The sequence below is a fragment of the Nerophis lumbriciformis genome, linkage group LG26 (assembly GCF_033978685.3).
Source record: "Nerophis lumbriciformis linkage group LG26, RoL_Nlum_v2.1, whole genome shotgun sequence".
Classification (NCBI taxonomy): Eukaryota; Metazoa; Chordata; class Actinopteri; order Syngnathiformes; family Syngnathidae; genus Nerophis; species Nerophis lumbriciformis.
This window is the reverse complement of record NC_084573.2, coordinates 5,563,637-5,587,267: the sequence shown is the minus strand read 5'-3', so window position 1 is coordinate 5,587,267 and position 23,631 is coordinate 5,563,637. Positions and strand designations below refer to the sequence as shown.

Below are 23,631 nucleotides of genomic sequence, written 5' to 3'. Positions count from 1 at the left end.
TTGAAGTTTAGTGGCAGTTTATTGATGTGCAGCCATCTTTTTATGGTCAAGTTCTCTCTGGATAAAATAAGATGAGAGTTAAATCAAGCGGTAATGAAGGTGAAGAATGGAAGATTATTATATACATAATTATATATAGTTACACTCAGTAGTGACAATTAAAGACACTTTCATCCTGTTCATTTGAGCAAAGAAAAAGAGTCAAGTGTAATATTCTAAACAATAGAAGAATATTATTCCAACATTGTGAAGCTGAGCTATGGTAAAAAACATATTCAGCTTTAAAGGCTTTATGAGAGTGATGTAATGATCAGAATCAGAAATACTTTATTAATCCCCGAGGGGAAATTAAAATGTTCAGCACTGTTATAAACATGTGAATATTCAATATAATAATATATGATATTAATACCATAATAAAGTGGTACATTTGGGGATGTGTAATATTGTTTGTATGAACATCCTGAATGTTTTTGTGCTAGAATTGTTTGAATTAGTAGAGAGTGAAAAAAAATGAGTTAGTATTGATAATAATGGTTTGTTTTAAGCCTGTTTATGAATAATTAAAGATCATTAAAATACCAAAATGGAGCTTACATCCTCAGTGAGCTGAACTCCAGCAGTAAAGATGAGATAAATAATGTGGAAAGGTCAGAAGTCAAATGTTTCTTCAGGTAATACATGGAGCCTCTGCTGCCACCCAGCGGCCGTTGGAAAGAATGCATACATTTTGTTTTTGACCTCTTTAAAGCTGCTTTTTACTTCCTGTCCTGTTTGTGTCCAAGTCTGTAGTGTGGGCCATAGGACAGAAGGAGGACATTCTGTTAATAGCCTGTGGAGGGCAGCAATACACCTAAGATGTTCTACTAGTCTGCTGGAAATAGAAATAAGAAGAAGAAGGAGGAAAAGAAAGTCTAAACGTGGGCATTATAGTTCTGTATTTTTAATCAGTGCATACATGTGCACATATATGTCCTTTAATAGAGTAAACATCGTCAATAATTGTTTGTGTCCGAATACACTTTGTATTTATTTATTACCGCCATTCTTAAATATGTTGTATGTAAGAATGTGGGTGTTGTTGAGAAGATGATGCAGGTGTTCTGTCGAATTTAGCTACCTGTAAAAATGTGTTACTTATTCTAGTCCATTTGTAAAATAAATAGTTTTCCTAAATTATAGTCTCCTCACTTTAACCAGACAGTCATTAGGACAAAAGACCCTGGGAGGACTTTGCCCTTTAAAAGGGAAACATATTCACTGTGGCAGGACAGTATCAAGATGAATTCATCACATTTGTATCATCATTTTATTATCATTGTACAGCCCTTACCTTTGGGCTGATACTGAGGGCGACTGTGTTGACCACTTTGACGCGTGCAAATGATTGAATGTCCAGTACTGTAGAAATGTGTTTGGATATGACAATCCCTTTATTCCAAGCTATGAAAATTAAATGAAATGTAGGTTATAGAACATTATGTATGCTGACCTTGAATGGCACATTGTCACAGCAGCGAGACCTGACCACGCACAGCACGACACGACACGGTCGAAAACTGTTTGTCCTCCATGCAATCGCCCCCGAGTGTTCCCAACTGAACCCAATTAAAGGAGGCTACCATGGCAACCGCACCATAGCAACAGTCCCATCCCTGTCAACACTTCCTGGTTCTCAACAGGAAGTGGGCGGAGCAATCTGCTGAAAGGGAAATTCAGCATGAACTGAAGCCAGCAATCAATCAGAGAAAACAAAATAAAAACAATATCAACAAATAAGGAAATTTGGCTCTAACAGTCAGTTTTCCTCTTTTGGTGCAGTTGACCTTGTTTACATTTCTCCTTCCTCCTAGAATTGCTGTGTTGCCCTTGTGGGCGGAGTTGTGGGACGTGCACAGCTGCTTCCAATTGACCCTGGTGCTACTTAAGCAGCACCTTGACAGCTGGATGGCACTCGGCGATTCCGCTCCACGCCAGTTGATTCTGTGCTTCCAGTATTTTGCTACCTTGGCCATTCCCAGTGCCATCCATCTTGGTGTTGTTTTGTAGTGTGCACGTCTTGTAACTCCAAACCAAGTTGAGTTTATTTTTGTATATAAGTAGCTTTTGCTCTTTTTTCCACAATGCACATTTTGCCATCTCTTTTTTGCAGCGTCACTTTTTGTTACCTCCTGTTTGGATTGTTTTTGTGAGTAGATTTCCACAGTAAAATAAGCGTTTTACTCAGCGTCCCTGGGTTCCTCTTTACTGTGTTGAACAGCACTCTAACAGGAGTTTCTCCAAAACGCAACACCCTTTGGCGGACAAGTTTGTGATTAAAGGCTATACATATCAAATAAAAGGGACACATGGAAGAAAAAATGGATGGATGTACATTAAAGCTCTGTGGGATGATGCACATTATTGACTTTTCCCGAACATTCCAAACTTTCCCATGTTTCCCGAAATGTTTATTGTTTGAGGGATTCTAAGAAAGGGGAAAACAAATCATGAACAACTTTAAAAAACAATTGTCATGTGTACTTTTTTAAATTAGAAATGTAGATTATTAAAAACAAAACTATCCTTCATAACCTTCCACATATAATGTTCCAATCCAATCCACTTTATTTATATAGCACATTTAAACAACAAAATGTTTCCAAAGTGCTGCACAACAATATTAAACACAATTAAAAACAATAAAAAATAAATATGATTAAAAACAATTTCAAAGGGTAAAACCAATTAAAACAGTAAATAGAAAGCAACATTTTAAAAACACAGAGGACAACAGAGGACCACACAACTCACGCAGTGTTAAAAGCCAGAGAATAAAAGTGGGTCTTAAGACGAGACTTAAAACACTCCACTGTGGGAGCAGTTAGAACATGGAGGGGCAGAGTGTTCCAGAGCTTAGGGCCGACCACAGAGAAGGCCCTGTCTCCCCTGGTTTTAAGTCTCGTCTTGGACACCACGAGCTGGAGCTGGCTCTCGGACCTCAGAGCGCGTGCAGGATTGTAAGTTTGGATGAGGTCTGAGATATACTGAGGTGCCAGTCCATGTAAAGCTTTGAAAACAAACAGCAAGGTTTTAAAATCAATTCTAAAATGAACAATGTTGCCATTTTCTCTAATCTACATATTGCATAAAGGGACATACATCTAAATCAATATTCATATTACAAAAAACAGTAATAAAGATAATTAAAAGAATGGATTATTGAGACCCAACCAATGATTCATAAAGTCACACATTTAAAAGTAAATTTAAAAGTATAAAGTAAATAATAATATGCTTCCAGAAGTGGTCCAGAAGATGTTTCAGATGTGAACCAGTAAATATGAACTAAGAGGGATTTATGTGTACTCAAAAGCAAAGGTATGAACACATGTAAAACAAATATGTACATCATATAAAGGAATTCATCTATAACATCATTAAACATTAAAAATTATTTCTGAATATCTCTATACACATAAAAAGTATCTGTATCATGTTTTGTCCTGTTTATTCTCACCTTTACAGTCAAAGTGTTGTGTTCATTTTTAAATAAAAGTACACAACGTTGTATATTAACTTATGTACTTGACTGAAAAAAATCAATAATCTGAAATATCTAATCTCTAAATGTTAGAATCATATTAACAAGATTGTGTTACACACACAACAATGATGTCACACATGTTATGTGTGCTGATGTTGTTGGAAAGTAAAAGTGAAAGTTTTGACAGTTTATTTCAAATCCTGCATCTTCATTTGCTGCTGCTGTTCTCACCAGCACACTTGTGTTTCTTACACTGGTACTTATAGGAGAATCTTTCACCACACACACTGCAACTCAACACTTTCTCTCCTGTGTGTGTTCTCATGTGTCTTTTCAAATGCGGACTTTGTATAAAACTTTTACAACATACTGAACATGTTTAAGATTTTTCTCCAGTGTGTGTACTCACGTGTGCTTTGTAATGGTGCTTCTGAGTAAAATCTTTACCGCAGATTGAACATGAATAAGGTTTTTCCCCTGTGTGTGTTATCATGTGTCTTTTCAAATGCTGTCTTTGTATAAAACTTTTACAACATACTGAACATGTATAAGGTTTTTCTCCAGTGTGTGTACTCATGTGTTTTTTGAAATGGTCCCTTCGAGTAAAATCTTTACCGCAGATTGAACATGAAAAAGGTTGTTCTCCGGTGTGTGTTCTCATGTGTTTTTTGAAATGGTCCCTCCGAGTAAAATCTTTACCGCAGGTTGAACATGAAAAAGGTTGTTCTCCAGTGTGTATTCTCATGTGTGCTTTGAAATGGTGCTTTTGAGTAAAATCTTTACCGCATATTGAGCATGGAAAAGGTTTTTCTCCAGTGTGTGTTCTCATGTGTCTTTTCAAATGTTGACTATGAGTAAAATCTTTACCACAGATTGAACATAAAAAAGGTTTTTCTCCAGTGTGTGTTCTCATGTGTTCTTTTAAACTTAGATTTCTTACAAAACTTTTACCACATTCTGAGCAGGAAAAAGGGTTTTCTCCAGTGTGTGTTCTCATGTGTATTTTCAAATGTTGCCTATGAGTAAAATCTTTACTGCAGATTGAACATGAAAAGGGTTTTTCTCCAGTGTGCGTTCTCATGTGTGCTTTTAAACTTTGATTTCTTACAAAACTTTTACCACATTCTGAACAGGAAAAAGGTTTTTCCCCAGTGTGTGTTCTCATGTGCATTTTCAAATCGTGCCTATGAGTAAAACCTTTACTGCAGATTGAACATGAAAAAGGTTTTTCTCCAGTGTGTGTTCTCATGTGTCTTTTCAAATTACTAGATTTAAAGGTTTTGTCACAGAGAGAACATGTGAAGTGTGTGTTGTCAGTGTGACATGTCTTATCATCTTTAGAGTCTTCATCATCAGTGTCAGGAGAGTGTGACGTTGTGTCCTCACTATCTGATAGTGGAGCTAAGAGCTTGTCTGCTTGTGATCCTCCACAGTGGTCTCCATCAGCTTCTGTTGTCATGTGTTGAGTTGAGCTGCTGCTTGGAGGCTCCGCCTCTCTCTTCTCCTCACGCTCACCTTTGACCTCATCACCTTCACTCTTCACAGGGACACCAGTCACTGGCATCTTGGTGACATCAACCTCCTCCAGTCCTTCAAGATGCTCTCCCTGCTGACTGATGCTGTGTTCCTCCTCTTCCTCTTTAATGTGAGGGGTCTGTGGGTCCTCCTCTTCCTCCTTAATGCGAGGGCTCAGTGGATCCACCGCTTCCTCTTTAAAATGGGGTGTCAGTGGGTCCTCCTCTTCCTCTTTAAAATGGGGGACCAGTGGGTATTCCTCTTCCTTCTTAATGTGGGAGGGCTGTGGCTCCTCCGTCCGCATCCTGAAGCTCCACTTCTGTTGCTCAGGGTGAAGATGTTCTTCACAGACGTCTGCAAGACAAACACACCATCTCTGCTCAGTCACACAATGCATTCAGTACTTTTACATGCACTTGGGAAAAACAAGTTATCGTATGAACTGTCTTGAAATCTCAGTGACGCACAAACACGCTGCTCTTTACAACATTATTCACAGGAAAATAAAAACAAACCAGGACGACAAGAGTTTTTACTATGGATAGACGATATGGTTTGAAATGGATTTTGCGATATATTATTTCATATAGAATTACTAATAGAACCATTTTAAAACAGGCTACACAGGCTCCTAATTTAGTTGCTGAAGTATGCAGTAAAATATTACATAATTTCAGTATTATTTTCTCAAATAAAGTAACCAGATATTAACAGTAAATAAACAAGTACATTAATAATAATTGTTTTGACAAAATAATACAATTAGAAATGACACAATATGTTACTGCTTATGTCAGCTGCCAAATTAGGAGCTTTTGTGACCCGCTTTGAAATTCTTCTATTATCATTCATATACCAAATGATATATCGTGACATATATTGTTATTAGGATATAGATTTGAAGTCATATCGCCCATACCAAACATTGGTTCGCCGAGTCATTTTGTTTGGCCCACCAAATATATTTATTTTTTATATTCTTCAGATGTGTGTGTATGTTTAAAATGTTGTACTACTGTTCTACATCACGTGGAAGTGTCATGTCATGGGGTTGGTGTGCTGTCAACTAAGGGTGTGACGATACGGTCAGCTCACCAAAGGATACTCGATATTGACTTTAGGAGAACGAGACAATATTTTGGTGGTTAACATGATTCTTACACATATGTGTACTTCATGTGTATATGAATGTACTTTCCCTTGTGTGCTTAGTTTTACTGTAACTTCATTGTGGATAATATCTATAAACAACCTCAATTGTTTTTCATCTTTCATTTGAAGGACTGTTTACTTATCTGACAAATTCAAAGGAAACTGCACTTTTTTTAAATGTCGCCTATCATTCACAATCCTTATGTAAGACATATGTTTTACATTTTTATGAATACTAATTAGTAGGGGTCTAACGGTACGTGTATTTGTATTGAACCGTTTCGGTACGGGGGTTCCGGTTCGGTTCGAAGGTGTACCGAACGAGTTTCCACTTGAACATATGAAGTAGCCGCCTAAGCTAAAGTCTTAAAGGCCTACTGAAAGCCACTACTACCGACCACACAGTCTGATAGTTTATATATCAATGATGAAATCTTAACATTGCAACACATGCCACTACGGCCGGGTTAGCTTACTAAAGTGCAATTTTAAATTTTGCGCGAAATATCCTGCTGAAAACATCTCGGTATGATGACGTCAGCGCGTGACGTCACGGATTGTAGAGGACATTTTGGGACAGCATGGTGGCCAGCTATTAAGTCGTCTGTTTTCATCGCAAAATTCCACAGTATTCTGGACATCTGTGTTGGTGAATCTTTTGCAATTTGTTCAATGAACAATGGAGACAGCAAAGAAGAAAGCTGTAGGTGGGAAGCGGTGTATTGCGGCAGGTGTTGTGCTGGATAACGCACCCCCCGCCGTAGAATGCACCCCTTGACTGTTGTGCCGGATAACACAGCCGGTGTTTCATTGTTTACATTCCCGGAAGATGACAGTCAAGCTTTACCATTGGCCTGTGGAGAACTGGGACAACAGAGACTCTTAACAGGAGGACTTTGAGTTGGATATGCAGACACGGTACCGTGACTACGCATGCAGCTGCGGCTTCCAAACATTTGATCGCTTGCCCGTACGTGCGTGCCGCTATGTGCATGTCACGTACATAACTTTGGGGACTTTGGGGAAATATATGTGCTGTATGAACTTTGGGGAGGTGAACGGTACTTTGGGCTGTGGGATTGAGTGTGTTGTGCAGGTGTTTGAGTTGTATTGGCGGGTTATATGGACGGGAGGGGGGAGGTGTTTGTTATGCGGGATTAATTTGTGGCATATTAAATATAAGCCTGGTTGTGTTGTGGCTAATAGAGTATATATATGTCTTGTGTTTATTTACTGTTTTAGTCATTCCCAGCTGAATACCAGGTCCCACCCGCCTCTCACAGCATCTTCCCTATCTGAATCGCTCCCACTGCCCTCTAGTCCTTCACTCTCACTTTCCTCATCCACGAATCTTTCATCCTCGCTCAAATTAATGGGGAAATCGTCGCTTTCTCGGTCCGAATCGCTCTCGCTGCTGGTGGCCATGATTGTAAACAATGTGCAGATGTGAGGAGCTCCACAACCTGTGACGTCACGCTACTCGTCTGCTACTTCCGGTACAGGCAAGGCTTTTTTATCAACGACCAAAAGTTGCGAACTTTACCGTCGATGTTCTCTACTAGTGTTTTTCAACCACTGTCTAGATATTGTCTGGTGTGCCGTGGGAAATTATGCAACTTCACCCAATTGGTCCAAAAAATATTTTTTGCAAATCAATAATTATAATTAGGGATGTCCGATAATGGCCTTTTGCCGATATCCGATATTGTCCGATACCAATATCAACTGATACCGATATATACAGTCGTGGAATTAACACATTATTATGCCTAATTTGGAGAACCAGGTATGGTGAAGATAAGGTCCCTTTTTTAAAAATTAATAAAATAAAATAAGATAAATAAATTAAAAACATTTTCTTGAATAAAAAAGAAAGTAAAACAATATAAAAACAGTTACATAGAAACTAGTAATTAATGAAAATGAGTCAAATGAAGTGTTAAAGGTTAGTACTATTAGTGGACCAGCAGCACACACAATTATGTGTGCTTACGGACTGTATTCCTTGCAGACTGTATTGATATATATTGATATATAATGTAGGAACCACAATATTAATAACAGAAAGAAACAACCCTTTTGTGTGAATGGGGGAGGGAGGTTTTTTGGGTTGGTGCACTAATTGTAAGTGTATCTTGTGTTTTTTATGTTGATTTAATTAAAAAAAACCCAAAAAAAACAGATACCAATAATAAAAAAACCGTCACTGATAATTTCCGATATTACATTTTAAAGCATTTATCGGACATCTCTAATTATAATTTGCAAATACTATGCCGTTCCTTAGTGTCCGTGCTGTGTAGAACTCGACTGAAGAACTGTGATCCCAATATGCAGCGTGCAGGTAAAAAGGTATGCAACGCTTAAACCAAAAATGAACAAAAGGGAAAGGAAAAGGCAATGAAGCAGAGGGATGGCTATGTAAAACGACAGTAAAACTGAACTGGCTACAAAGTCAACAGAAACAGAATGCTGGACGACAGCAAAAACTTGCAGCGTGTGGAGCAGAGACGGCGTCCACAAAGTACATCCATACATGGACTTGGCAAGCAACAATGTCCACACAAAGAGGAATAGCAACAACTTAAATAGCCTTGCCTGCTAACGCAAAGCAGGTGCGGGGAATAGCGCTCAAAGGAAGACATGAAACTGCGACAGGAAAACACCAAAATAACAGCACAAGACAAGAACTAAAGCACTACACACAGGAAAACACCAACGAACTCAAAATAAGGCACGAGGAGGACCTGGTGGAGTTTAATTTTTTAACGTTTTCTGCTGGTGGTGTGCCTCCGTGTTTTTAAATGAAAAAAATGTGCCTTGCCTCAAAAAAGGTTGAAAAACACCGCTCTACTAAATCCTTTCAGCAAAAATATTGTAATATTGCGAAATGATCAAGTATGACACATAGAATGGACCTGCTATCCCCGTTTAAATAAGAAAATCGCATTTTAGTAGGCCTTTAATTACATAGGGACTGTGAATGATTCCAAAAAGTGTTGTTCCCCTTGAAATTAGAAAATAGAACAACAAGACATCATGTGAAGTGAATTATATTTATGTAGCGCTTTTCTCTAGTGACTCAAAGCACTTTACATAGTGAAACCCAATATATCTAAGTTACATTTAAACCAGTGTGGGTGGCACTGGGAGCAGGTGGGTAAAGTGTCTTGCCCAAGGACACAACAGCAGTGACTAGGATGGCAAAAGCTGGGATCGAACCTGGAACCCCCAAGTTGCTGGCACTGCCACTCTACCAACCGAGCTATACCGCCCCAAGTAACAAGAACAGAATATATTACATCTCATGTGTGCTTTGAAATGGTGCCTTTGAGTAAAACCTTTACCGCAGATTGAACATCCATCCATCCATCTTCTTCCGCTTATCCGAGGTCGGGTCGCGGGGGCAGCAGCCTAAGCAGGGAAGCCCAGACTTCCCTCTCCCCAGCCACTTCGTCCAGCTCTTCCTGTGGGACCCCGAGGCATTCCCAGGCCAGCCGGGAGACATAGTCTTCCCAACGTGTCCTGGGTCTTCCCCGCGGCCTCCTACCGGTCAGACGTGCTCTAAACACCTCCATAGGGAGGCGTTCGGGTGGCATCCTGATCAGATGCCCGAACCACCTCATCTGGCTCCTCTCGATGTGGAGGAGCAGCGGCTTTACTTTGAGCTCCTCCCGGATGGCAGAGCTTCTCACCCTATCTCTAAGGGAGAGCCCCGCCACCCGGCGGAGGAAACTCATTTGGGCCACTTGTACCCGTGATCTTGTCCTTTCGGTCATAACCCAAAGCTCATGACCATAGGTGAGGATGGGAACGTAGATCGACCGGTAAATTGAGAGCTTTGCCTTCCGGCTCAGCTCCTTCTTCACCACAACGGATCGATACAGCGTCCGCATTACTGAAGACGCCGCACCGATCCGCCTGTCGATCTCACGATCCACTCTTTCCTCACTCGTGAACAAGACTCCGAGGTACTTGAACTCCTCCACTTGGGGCAGGGTCTCCTCCCCAACCCGGAGATGGCACTCCACCCTTTTCCGGGCGAGAACCATGGACTCGGACTTGGAGGTGCTGATTCTCATCCCAGTCGCTTCACACTCGGCTGCGAACCGATCCAGTGAGAGCTGAAGATCCTGGCCAGATGAAGCCATCAGGACCACATCATCTGCAAAAAGCAGAGACATAATCCTGCAGCCACCAAACCAGATCCCCTCAACGCCTTGACTGCGCCTAGAAATTCTGTCCATAAAAGTTATGAACAGAATCGGTGACAAAGGGCAGCCTTGGCGGAGTCCAACCCTCACTGGAGACGTGTCTGACTTACTACCGGCAATGCGGACCAAGCTCTGGCACTGATCATACAGGGAGCGGACTGCCACAATCAGACAGTCCGATACCCCATACTCTCTGAGCACTCCCCACAGGACTTCCCAAGGGACACGGTCAAATGCCTTCTCCAAGTCCACAAAACACATGTAGACTGTTTGGGCAAACTCCCATGCACCCTCAAGGACCCTGCCGAGAGTATAGAGCTGGTCCACAGTTCCACGACCAGGACGAAAACCACACTGTTCCTCCTGAATCCGAGGTTCGACTATCCGGCGTAGCCTCCTCTCCAGTACACCTGAATAGACCTTACCGGGAAGGCTGAGGAGTGTGATCCCACGATAGTTAAAACACACCCTCCGGTTCCCCTTTTTAAAGAGAGGAACCACCACCCCGGTCTGCCAATCCAGTGGTACCGCCCCCGATGTCCACGTGATGCTGCAGAGTCTTGTCAACCAAGACAGCCCCACAACATCCAGAGCCTTAAGGAACTCCGGGCGGATCTCATCCACCCCCGGGGCCTTGCCACCGAGGAGCTTTTTAACTACCTCAGCAACCTCAGCCCCAGAAATAGGAGAGCCCACCACAGACTCCCCAGGCACTGCTTCCTCATAGGAAGACGTGTTGGTGGGATTGAGGATTGAACATGAAAACGTTTTTTCTCCAGTGTGTGTTCTCATGTGTCTTTTAAGACCACTGGGGCGTTTAAAGGTTTTGTCACAGTGAGAACATGTCAGGTGTGAGTTGTCATGTGACTGCAGCTCCTCCTTTTCCTTTTTAATATAGGGGGGTTGTGACTGATTCTGCAACATCCTTGAGGTCCGCTCTTGCTGCTCAGGGAGATGTTCTTCAATACACAAGTTAGACGAACAAATGCTTTAGAAAAGTCCAGATTTACCCAGTCACATGACACATTGTCCTGCACCAGCATTTGTTCTGATAATGTCTCTGAGGATCTCACCAGTCACCACATTGACATTTAAGATGTCAAAACCATACCATACATCAGGGAAGCAAAACAAAAACTAATGAAAAACATAAACACAGCTGTAAAACACTTACATACAAACAATAACAGCTGCTTGTACACCCGAAAGAGAACAGAGAACAGGACTAAAAAAATAAAACCTACTTTTCAGAGGCCTGGCTAGAATATGTTTGTGATAGTGGTTTACAAGCAAATGTTTATATTTGACACATTTACATGTTAAACTCGTGTTTTACTTTTGTAGCTGTTTGTAGTAATGGCGCCACTGAAATGGCACCTGTTTGCATTAGTTCTGTGATATTTTAACTGCACGTTTTCTTTTAGAATTTTGCCAAACATGACTCGTTTACATCAGTAAATAGCTGGATCAGGCTTTAAAAGTATTTTTTAAACTTTTCTTCCTGAAATGTCGAACCAATAGCAACATGGTGTTTTATGCGGCGCTAATGTTGTGGTTAATTTCGCACCAATAAGACATCAGGGGATTTCACAAACACCTTTATTACGTGTGTCTAAGACAGTGGTTCTTAACCTTGTTGGAGGTACCGAACCCCACCAGTTTCATGTGCGCATTCACCGAACCCTAATCATAAAATTATGTTATTATATTAAAGAAATACTAATAAAGGTATATTTTACAAACAGAAAGTTACAGGAATGTACACATGATCCCATGTTTACATCTCATTGTGCAACATGTGAATGTTTTAGTGGGAACTAAATGCGATATCTGAAAGGGGTACACATTATTTCCAAAGCAGGACCCCCCCCCCCCCCACCCAGACATATAATACTAGTACACAGCTCATGAAAAACAACATGTTATAGTCATTGCAAGTGGGCCAAAACATTTATATTAGGAAATAATCTCATGGAAATGACTGCTGTCATTTGATTACAATAATAAAACATTGAACTTGTTATTTAGTCAGGTTTGGGACAGGTGTGCTGCAGGTCTGACGTCGCTCACATGCATACTTGCCAACCTTGAGACCTCTGATTTCGGGAGGTGGGGGCGTGGTCGGGGGTGGGATGGGGCGTGGTTGGGGGCGTGGTTAAGAGGGGAGGAGTATATTGACAGCTAGAATTCACCAAGTCAAGTATTTCATATATATATATATATATATATATATATATACATACATATATATCTACATCCTGAAAATATGCAAACAAAACTGTTGATACTTCAAACTTGCATAAATAAATATTAAGGAATATAACATTGCTTGGCTTCTGAGAGTTTCAAAATGTAATAATAATGAATAAAATGCTAAAGTTGTTGATAAACAAGCAATTATTTTAATAATTAAATATGGTCATTTTAAATGAATTATTATGATAATTTAAAATCAATTATTTCAAATATGTTTATTTTAATGTATAATTCTATGGCTGGATGTAATAAGGAGTCACAAAAAAATACAAATAAAAATACAATTAATTTTGATGTTTTTAGCAAAATATAGTAAAAAAAAATTATTATTATTTTTTTTAATTAATAAATATATTAATTTTCAGGTAAAATAAACATAATACAATTTATCTCTAGTCTGGATGATTTAGTTCTTGTCACCCTGTTGTCCTCCCGTCATGAAAAAAGGCTGTCCTCACTCAGGTCCGCATGGAGCTGGAGGGGGCGTGGCTTCCAGCTCCGGCTGAAAATCGGGAGATTTTCGGGAGAATATTTGTCCCGGGAGGTTTTCGGGAGAGGCGCTGAATTTCGGGAGTCCCGTAAAATTCGGGAGGGTTGGCAAGTATGCTCACATGTGCTCCACTGAATGCTCAAGGGGTTTTTGCGTTTGCTCACACATGGAAAATTAGAGGGAACATATCCATAATACGCTGACAGGGAGAAGTTTTTATTTACACGATGAGTCGGGCGTTTCTTGACCTCGGCGGCGGAGGCCCTGCCGAACCCCTGAGGCCGACTCACCGAACCCCTAGGGTTCGATCGAACCCAGGTTAAGAACCACTGGTCTAAGAGGAGCATCCACATTTGCATTTAAACTGTAAAATCCTGTTTATGATTTATTTACTCTACTTACTTACATATCAACATTTTCCTTTAGGAAACTTTCACATACAATGGATTTGTGTGTTGTTGTAGCCTGTATGATGCAATGTTTAACATCAAGAAAATATAGCTAATAAAGGTATATTTTACAAACAGAAAGTTACAGGAATGTACACATGATCCCATGTTTACATCTCATTGTGCAACATGTGAATGTTTTAGTGGGAACTAAATGCGATATCTGAAAAGTGTACACTTTATTTCCAAAGCAGGACCCCCCACCCAGACATATAATACTAGTATACAGCTCATGAAAAACAACATGTTATAGTCATTGTAAGTGGGCCAAAACACTTATATTAGTAATAATAAACTAGATTAATTTGTCTCTCATAGGTGTTGAGACATTGCTGGACAGCAGAGAAGTAACTAAATCCAAATAAACAATGATATTATTTTTTTAAGATATCTGGCTTGTATCTTCAGTAGGGATGTAAATCGTTAAGAATGTATAGATATGATACCCTAATCGATATTCCTTATCGATACCAGTACTTATCGGTACTACTTGTAATTTGTGGAAATAAAAAAGTGGGAAAAAGACATTTTAACCTTCCTCTTGTGTTAGCTTTCTGTTACCATCTCTTATGTTAACGGGTCGGTTTTGACCCATGTCTTAAATCAGCTGTAAAATTAGGGATGTCCCGATCCAGGTTTTTGCACTTCCGATCCGATACCGATATTATTTTTGCATTTCCGTTTCGATACCGACCGATACCGATACTGACCGATACTGGCCTATCCGAGCATGTATTAAAGTTTAAAGTTATTTAGCCTACTTAGTTTTCAGAATCATGTTGAAAAGTGTTTTAGTACTCTTGATAACAACTAGCCAGCTGAATTAGGGGAGTTTGAATAATACACAATGGTTGGTAACAAGAAACTGACCTGTTTATTCAAGGATAAACACAAAATAGACAAAATTATACATGACAAACAGAAATGGCATCATTGAACTAGGGCTGGGCGATATGGCCTTTTTTAAATATTGCAATATTTTAAGGCCATATTGCGATACACGATATATATCTCGATATTTTGCCTTAGCCTTGAATGAACACTTGATGCATATAATCACAGCAGTATGATGATTCTATGTGTTTTGATTGATTGATTGAGACTTTTATTAGTAGGTTGCACAGTGAAGTACATATTCCGTACAATTGACCACTAAATGGTAACACCCCAATAAGTTTTTCAACTTGTTTCAGTCGGGGTCCACTTAAATTGATTCATGATACAGATATATACTATCAGATATATACTATCATCATAATACAGTCATCACACAAGATAATCACATTGAATTATTTACATTATTTATAATCCAGGGTGTGGAGGGTAAGTGTCAAAAAGACAGCCAAAAGAGTTTGATATGAGAATAAATCTAAAGTTAAAATATAGGGTAGAAATGCACCCATTTGCAGGAAATGTAGTCTTGATTTTCAACATTTTCTTTCAAGGCTTGCATGTCTACATTAAAACATTCTTCTTCATACTGCATTAATATATGCTACTTTTAAACTTTCATGCAGAGAAGGAAATCACAACTAAAAAAAATCACTAATTTTTTCATACGGTGTTGATGTGGAAATTTTTGCCTCTGCATTTTGATGATGTGGACGTGTGGCACCGAATGGAGATAAGCGTCTCGACAGACGTCACAATATTTGAACAATGATGACGAAAACTGTTTTCTCTGTCGTGTCCGTGTGTCGAAAATTGTTATGCGCTTATTTTTTTATTAGATTTTGTGCGTGGCATAGATTTGCTATGCGCAGAGGACGCTTAAACAGTGTGCAATTGCACAGGCGAGCACCTTAGAGGGAGCGTTGCTCGCACGGCTGCGCTAGCATCACAGCTAACGTTAGCCATGCTGCTACCTCTCTGCTCGGGGAGGACGTATACGTATGTGACGTATGACGTGACAGTATGTGACGTATGACGTGACAGTATGTGACGTATGACGTGACAGTATGTGACGTATGTCGTGACGTATGTCGTGACAGTATGTGACGTCTGACGTGACAGTATGTGACGTGTGTAAGAAGGTGCACTTGCTGTCTGTGAGAGGGAGACACAGGAAAGAGTGAGAAGAGCCTGTCGTGTAATGCCAGCAGCTAAAAGCAACTGCGTGAAAATCCACAGACCTGTGGATGTGTTGAAGGTGTGCTGGAAAATGCGGAACGGAAATTACGGAGCAGCAGAAAAGTGGAATGTATTATTTAAATCGGTGCGTTGGAAAACACGGACCAGAGTTTTTTTTAAAACTGGATCTGGATCGGCATTTTCCCATGCCTTGCCAATACGCAATTTTTGGCAAATATCGGCAGTCGATCCGATCCAAATATCGGATCGGGACATCCCTAGTTGAGACATTGCTGGACAGCAGAGAAGTAACTCAATCCAAATAAACAATGATATTATATTTTTAAGATATCTGGCTTGTATCTTCAGTAGGGATGTAAATCGTTAAGAATGTATAGATATGATACCCTAATCGATATTCCTTATCGATACCAGTATTTATCGGTACTACATGTAATTTGTGGAAATAAAAAAGTGGGAAAAAGACATTTTAACCTTCCTCTTGTGTTAGCTTTCTGTTACCATCTCTTATGTTAACGGGTCGGTTTTGACCCATGTCTTAAATCAGCTGTAAAATACACTAAAAACTATTATCTATCATCCAATTTGTTTCTTGGTTACCTTGTTAGGCTTCCTTATCCATGAAAATATTGGTTTTAATATTTTTGGTGTGGGCCATTGGGCCTTTTTTTTGTCAGTATACCCCTCGATTTTAATTTAAAAAATTGTAAAATTAACCTCAAGAGAATCGTATAAATAAACAAAAGGTTGTTGTGTTACCTGACTATTACTGAGGGGTATTAGAACACATCTCTTGAATAAATTTGTTTTACTTATTTTTTCATTTTAATAATTTTAACTAAAGTAACATCTCTGGTGTTACGGGTCAATTTCGACCCATTTATATTTACTTCAAGAAAAAGGCTAAAAAGTATTTTTTTCAGCAACAGAACTTTAAGACAAACACAAAATGAAAAGCAGAACAAGTCATAACACAAAATATAGATTTGCAAGGTCAAACAAACAACAGCAAATCAAGTTAAGTCAAAGTTAAAGTAGCAATGATTGTCACACACACACTAGGTGTGGTGAAATGTGTCCTCTGCATTTGACCCATCCCCTTGTTCACCCGCTGGGAGGTGAGGGGAGCAGTGGGCAGCAGCGGTGCCACGCCCAGGAATCATTTTTGGTGATTTAACCCCCAATTTAACCCCCAGATCTACTCAGTGGTTAGAGTGTCCGCCCTGAGATGGGTAGGTTGTGAGTTCAAACCCCGACCCAGTCATACCAAAGACTATAAAAACGGGAGCCATTGCCTCCCTGCTTGGCACTCAGCATCAAGGCTTGGAATTGGGGGTTAAAACACCAAAAATGATTCCCGGGCGCGGCCACCGCTGCTGCCCACTGCTCCCCTCACCTCCCAGGGGGTGATCAAGGGTGATGGGTCAAATGCAGAGAATAATTTCGCCACACCTAGTGTGTGTGTGACCATCATTGCTACTTTAATTCCAAGCCTTGATGCTGAGTGCCAAGCAGAGAGGTAATGGCTCCCATTTTTATAGTCTTTGGTATGACCTCCTCATCAGACTCATCAGATGTGTCTGTGTCTTCTGGATGATACTCCTCCTCAGAAACCTGTTCATCCGTATCACTATGCTGCTCTGTGTCCTCTCCCTCATTTTCACCAAAAATATTATCCAGAATTAATCTTTTTTTCATTTTAGTATTGCTGCAAATTGGAGATGTGCACTCTGCAAGTCACCAACTCTATACTGAATTGACCTCAAATGCCCGTCTTTGTTTGTTTTTGTACTGGATAACAAGGTCAAATGAGAATCCCCTAAAGCTCACATGATTGGGAGAGAAGCTGGCTGTCACTGTGTTCAGTTTTGCCTCTAATTATTGCTTTATAATCTTAATTTTATAACTGGGTCGGAGCCGACCCTAACAACACCAAGATCATAATTTCAACCAGAACATTTTATAATTTAGTGGAAAAAAACAAAAACTGTTTTATTTTGTTGAAATAGAGGTTCCTGACAAAGTCAAGAAGCCTTGATGCAAAAAAATAAATTGATGTGGTTCTTTTATGCATTTATGCCGACCCTAACACAAGACGAAGGTTAAATAGCATTCCTATCAGCACAAGAGGTTGAACACCTCTAACATGATGTTCTGTAACATCGGGCGGTATGGCGTAGTGGGTAGAGCAGCCGTGCCAGAAACCTGAGGGTTGCACGTTCGCTCCCCGCCTCTTGACGGAGGCAGATATTTACATATATCCGAATTTAAGTGTTACTTCTTTTCATTTCATTTTCGTATTACTAAACAGCTAGTGTTTTTCTTCCAAATGTGGTCTTTTGGTTGTCTGCAAAACTGTGTGCTTAACCTTGAAGTGAAGAATGTTAAAGAGAGAGAGATAATGGACATTTGTTTTGGCTAGAGTAGGGGTCGGCAACCCAAAATGTTGAAAGAGCCATATTGGACCAAAAATACAAAAACAAATCTGTCTGGAGCCGCAAAAAATTAAAAGCCATATTACATACAGATAGTGTGTCATGAGATATATATTGAATCAAGAGGACTTAAAGGAAACTACATGAGCTCAAATATAGCTACAAATGAGGCATAATGATGCAAAATGTACATATAGTTAGCCTAAATAGCATGTTAGCATCGATTAGCTTGCAGTCATGCAGTGTCTGATTAGCACTCCAGACAAGTCAATAACATCAACAAAACTCACCTTTGTGCATTCACGCACAACGTTAAAAGTTTGGTGGACAAAATGAGACAGAAAAAGAAGTGGCATAAAACACGTCCTAGAAAGTCGGAGAAATGTTCCATGTAAACAAACTATGGTGAGTTCAAGGACCGCCAAAATTAGTAGGACAAATGGCGCTCGCCAAATACTCGAATCAGTGAAGCATGTTTAATATAAACAGTGTGATTTCTAACAATTAGGGAGGTTTGTGTCATGTGTGTCCTCCTACAGAAACCATATTAAAACAAAAAATATATTTTCTCCACCTCATCTTTTTCCATTTTTCATACATTTTTGAAAAAGCTCCGGAGAGCCACTAGGACGGCGCTAAAGAGCCGCATGCCGACCCCTGGGCTAGAGAGACAGGACTGCCAGGGACTTAAGAGGGAAGAGGGTTTTTCGGGGGGCAGACCATCTTAGCGGGGCGATTGAATGTTCTATGCCGGACTGGTCTCAATGTATATATGCAAAGCTTTGCAAATATATTACAAAATACCTATTCTGTCTCTGGTGTTTTTTCTACTCAGCTTTAAGTGTCGTAAAGAACTTGGGAGCGACTTGTGACTTGAATTCCCTGGTAGGAACAAAAGGTCATGAAACGCAACAACATCCAAATCGCTGCCGTTGTGTCCTTGGGCAGGACACTTCACGCTTGCCCCCGGTGCCGCTCACACTGGTGAATGAATGATGAATGAATGACAGGTGGTGGTTGGAGGGGCCGTAGGCACAAACTGGCAGCCTCGCTTCGGTCAGTCTACCCCAGGGCAGCTGTGGCTACAAATGTAGCTTACCACCACCAGGTGTGAATGAATGATGGCCTCCCACTTCTCTGAGTATCTAACAATAGAAAAATGCGATACAAAATCTAATCCATCATTATTATTATTATTATCTCAGAGCAGGGAAGTCTTTTAACAACAGCTGTTTATTTGAAGTCTTGAAGAAGTCAACCATGTGTGCAGTGCAAGGTGAAATGCAGTTATGGTAAAATGGGTAAATGGGTTATACTTATATAGCGCTTTTCTACCTTCAAGGTACTCAAAGCGCTTTGACACTATTTCCACATTCACACAATCATTCACACACTGATGGGGGGAGCTGCCATGCAAGGCAATAACCACGACTCATCAGGAGCAAGGGTGAAGTGTCTTGCCCAAAGACACAACGGACGTGACGAGGTTGGTAGAAGGTGGGGATCGAACCAGGAACCCTCAGGTTGCTGACACAGTCACGCTCCCAACCGTGCCATGCTGTCTCCGTTATGTCATCTTCTTGTAAAGAACATACACATCAAACTTTTGCGTGTGGTTGCTTCCTTATTTGTCATTATTCAAAGCTGATGTTAATGTGTAGCAGCGGCAGCTGAACTCAATGTGACAACGTGTCATAGTTACGTCAGTCAGCTGGAATTAAAAATACAAATAGTTGTGTCGTTAGTCCAGAATCTTCACGGTCCTCATGGACGACAATTAGGAACCAGTACTAAAAAAATGGTACTTGGTGTACATCCCTAATCTTCACCGCTAAACCTTTGAAATATGCTGACGTATGTGCTGCTAAAGGTAAATAAACAGTAGCCATATTGAATGTTTGCCTTCATTCGACCACGTGAGGTAATATACTGTATAGCTCCGTTGGTAGAGTGGCAGTGCCAGCAACTTGAGGGTTCCAGGTTCGATCCCCACTTCCGCCATCCTAGTCACTGCCGCTGTGTCTTTGGGCAAGACACTTTGCCCCCCTGCTCCCAGTGCCACCCACACTGGTTTAAATGTATCTTAGATATTGGGTTTCACTATGTAAAAGTGCTTTGAGTCACTCGAGAAAAGCGCTATATAAATATAATTTACTTCACTAATTCACACGATTGATGAGCATTCATTTTTAAATGGACGTGTTAAAAAGCAAATATATCTCCAACTTTAGTCATAATTGTGGCCCCCGGATGAACATGTGTCACAAACATTGTATTAGATGATATGTGGATGTTGTGCTTACTTGGACTGTGATGAAGCTGTGAGGACTCAGGTGCTTTGTCTTCATGCTCTTCAGTCTTCACAGAGACAACAGTCAGTGGAAACTTGGTGAGATCAGCCTCCTCCTGCCCTACAGGACACTCTCCCTCCTCTTCCTCTTTAAAATAAGGGGGTTGTGGATCCTCCTCGTCCCCTTTAAAATGTGAGGGCTGTGTATCCTCTAAAGTGAAACTGTCCCCCTGCAGATGAGGGAGACATTCTTTTTGGTGTCCAATCAGCTGATGGATGTCTACAGGACACAAACAAAACACATTTTAACTCCTACATGCTAAATATTAAATGGTACATGAAATATAGGGCTGTGGCTATTGAACATTTTATTAATCAAGTGTTCTACTGGAAATGTTTTCCATTAATCGAGTAACTGGATAAAACATAATGTTGCTTGGTTAAAGACGAATTTAAGCAATTATAAGACATTTCACTTAATAATGAACGGCCAATTGGTTTGAGATGGTATGAGATCAAGATGTCATCTTTAGATCAGGCTGTGTTTTTTCCACAATCACTGCCACATTAAAAAGTTAAAGTACCAATAATTGTCACACACACACTAGGTGTGGCGAGATTATTCTCTGCATTTGACCCATCACCCTTGATCACCCCCACCTTGGAGGTGAGGAGAGCAATGAAGAGCAGCGGTGGCCACACCCGGGACTAATTTTTATGGTGATTTAACCCCCAATTCCAACCCTTGATGCTGAGTGCCAAGCAGGGAAGTAATGGGTCCCATTTTTATAGTCTTTGGTAGGGCTGGGCGATATATCGATATACGCGATATATCGCGGGTTTGTCTCTGTGCGATATAGAAAATGACTATATCGTGATATCGAGTATACGTTCTAGCGCAGTTGCTTTTAGCTGCGGGCATAACACTACAGGCTCTCCTCCTCTTTCCAGTCTCTCCTTCTCACAGACAGACAAGCGCACCTTCTAACACACGTCACATACTGTCACGACATACGTCACATACGTATACACCCTCCCCGAGCAGAGAGGTAGCAGCATGGCTAACGTTAGCTGTGATGCTAGCGGAGTGGTGCGAGCGCGAATACAAGAGAAAGAAGGTGCGAATCTGGTAACAAATGGAGACATAATTAGTTATCCCAAAAAACAGTAGGGGGTCCATCGTCTGGCGGTGGTTTGGCTTCGAGTAAGATGTCGAACAGACAACCGTAATTTGTCAAGTGTGGGGCAAAAGCTTTGCTATAAAAAGTAGCATTACTGCTGTAACAAACAGTTCAGTGTGTCCCAAGTTACCGTAAGGAGGAGGAGGAGTTTTGTCCCTCCAGAGTTGACGTAGGGCTGTGACGTAGGGTGTGTGTGGTTGTGGAAGGAGGTGTGTGATGTTGACATTAAAGAAGCGGTGGCTACCGAACCTGCTCTAATGTCTCCTGTTTATTATTTTATTAGATAAGTACACTGTATAGGCCAGGGGTCGGCAACCCGCGGCTCCGGAGCCGCATGCGGCTCTTTGATCACTCTGATGCGGCTCAGCTGCATACTTGCCGACCCCCGATTTACCGGGAGACTTCTGGATTTCAGTGCCTCTAGCAGAAAACTCCCGGGATTAATATTCTCCGATTTTCACCCTTACAATAATAATAAGGGCGTGCCATGATAATATTGCATTTAGCGCCCTCTACAATCTGTACAAACAGCGTGCCAGCCCAGCCTCTTGTTATATGCATCTTCTGCTTGCACACGTAAGCGACAGCAAGGCATACTTGGTCAACAGCCACACAGGTTACACTGACGGTGGCCATATAAAACAACTTTAACACTCTTACTAATAATGCGCCACACTTTGAACCAAAACTAAACAAGAATGACAAACACATTTCGGGAGAACATCTGCACCTTAACACAACATAACCCACCCCCCGCCCCCCGTGCGTCGGTTGAGGTGGGCAGGGTTTGGTAGCGGGGGTGTATAATGTAGCCTGGAAGAGTTAGGGCTGCATGGGATTCTGGGTATTTGTTCTGTTGTGTTTATGTTGTGTTACGATGCAGATGTTCTCCCGAAATGTGTTTGTCATTCTTGTTTAGTGTGGGTTCACAATGTGGCGCATTATTAGTAAGAGTGTTAAAGTTTTTTATACCGCCACCGTCAGTGTAACCTGTGTGGTTGTTGACCAAGTATGCCTTGCTGTCACTTACTGAGCAAGCAGAAGCCTCATACAACATGTGGCTGTGCCGGCACGCTAGTTGCAGTGGGCGCTAAATACTGTACCATCACGGAACTTTCGTGAGAACAGTTGCCCTGAAATCCGTAGTCTGCCGGAAAATTCGGAAGGGTTGACCAGTATGACGCTGTCAAGCGCCATTCACTTAAAACTCGCGGGCCACACTAACATTAAATTTTCATATTAAGGTGTGGGCTGCGTGTCTGAGACCCTTGGTTTATACATAGCACAAAGCAAAAAAAAACTTTGTATGCAGTGTTATTTCATTTTAAAATTCAAAAGATTTTTGTGGCTCCCATTGTTTTCTTTAATTTGAGAAACTGGTCAAAATGGCTCTTTGAGTGGTAAAGGTTGCCGACCCCTGGTATAGGCGAACCCAGGACACACGGCTACACTGCTAATATGTAGCATCATTTGAAAAGTCACCCGCTAGACAATGAAGAGTGCTTGGTGAAGTTGGTAGAGTGGCTGTGCCAGCAATCGGAGAGTTGCTGGTTACTGGGGTTCAATCCCCACCTTCTACCATCCTAGTCACGTCCGTTGTGTCCTTGGGCAAGACACTTCACCCCTTGCGCCTGATGGCTGCTGGTTAGCGCCTTGCATGGCAGCTCCCGCCATCAGTGTGTGAATGTGTGTGTGAATGGGTGAATGTGGAAATAGTGTCAAAGTGCTTTGAGTACCTTGAAGGTAGAAAAGCGCTATACAAGTATGACCCATTTATCATTTATTTATTTACTCCGCACGTCAATACCTCCGTTCGGTGCCACACGTCCACACCATCAAAATGCCGAGGCAAACATTTCCAGATCAACACCGTATGAAAAAAATAGTGATTTTTTTAGTTGTGATTTCCTTCTCTGCATGAAAGTTTAAAAGTAGCATATATTAATGCAGTATGAAGAAGAATGTTTTAATGTAGACACATAGAATCATCATACTGCTGTGATTATATGCATCAAGTGTTCATTCAAGGCTA

The 23,631-nt window shown here is 40.8% G+C and overlaps 2 protein-coding genes across 5 annotated transcripts in view; one reads left to right on the top strand and one right to left on the bottom strand.

The window, feature by feature from the left end:
* LOC140676656 (uncharacterized) overlaps positions 1–23,631 on the top strand; it is a 310,270-nt gene that overhangs the window by 12,371 nt on the left and 274,268 nt on the right. The window lies entirely within an intron of this gene.
* The window catches only part of LOC133623968 (uncharacterized), a 289,936-nt gene that overhangs the window by 265,237 nt on the left and 1,068 nt on the right, over positions 1–23,631 (bottom strand). For 2 of the 3 annotated variants that reach the window (XM_072916166.1, XM_061987518.2), the window contains exon 2: positions 20,432–20,698. The exons of the other annotated variant lie outside the window; for it this stretch is intronic. In XM_072916166.1, the coding sequence (XP_072772267.1) occupies positions 20,432–20,698 (267 nt within the window). The remainder of the gene's footprint in view (positions 1–20,431; positions 20,699–23,631) is intronic. 3 annotated transcript variants of the gene reach the window in all.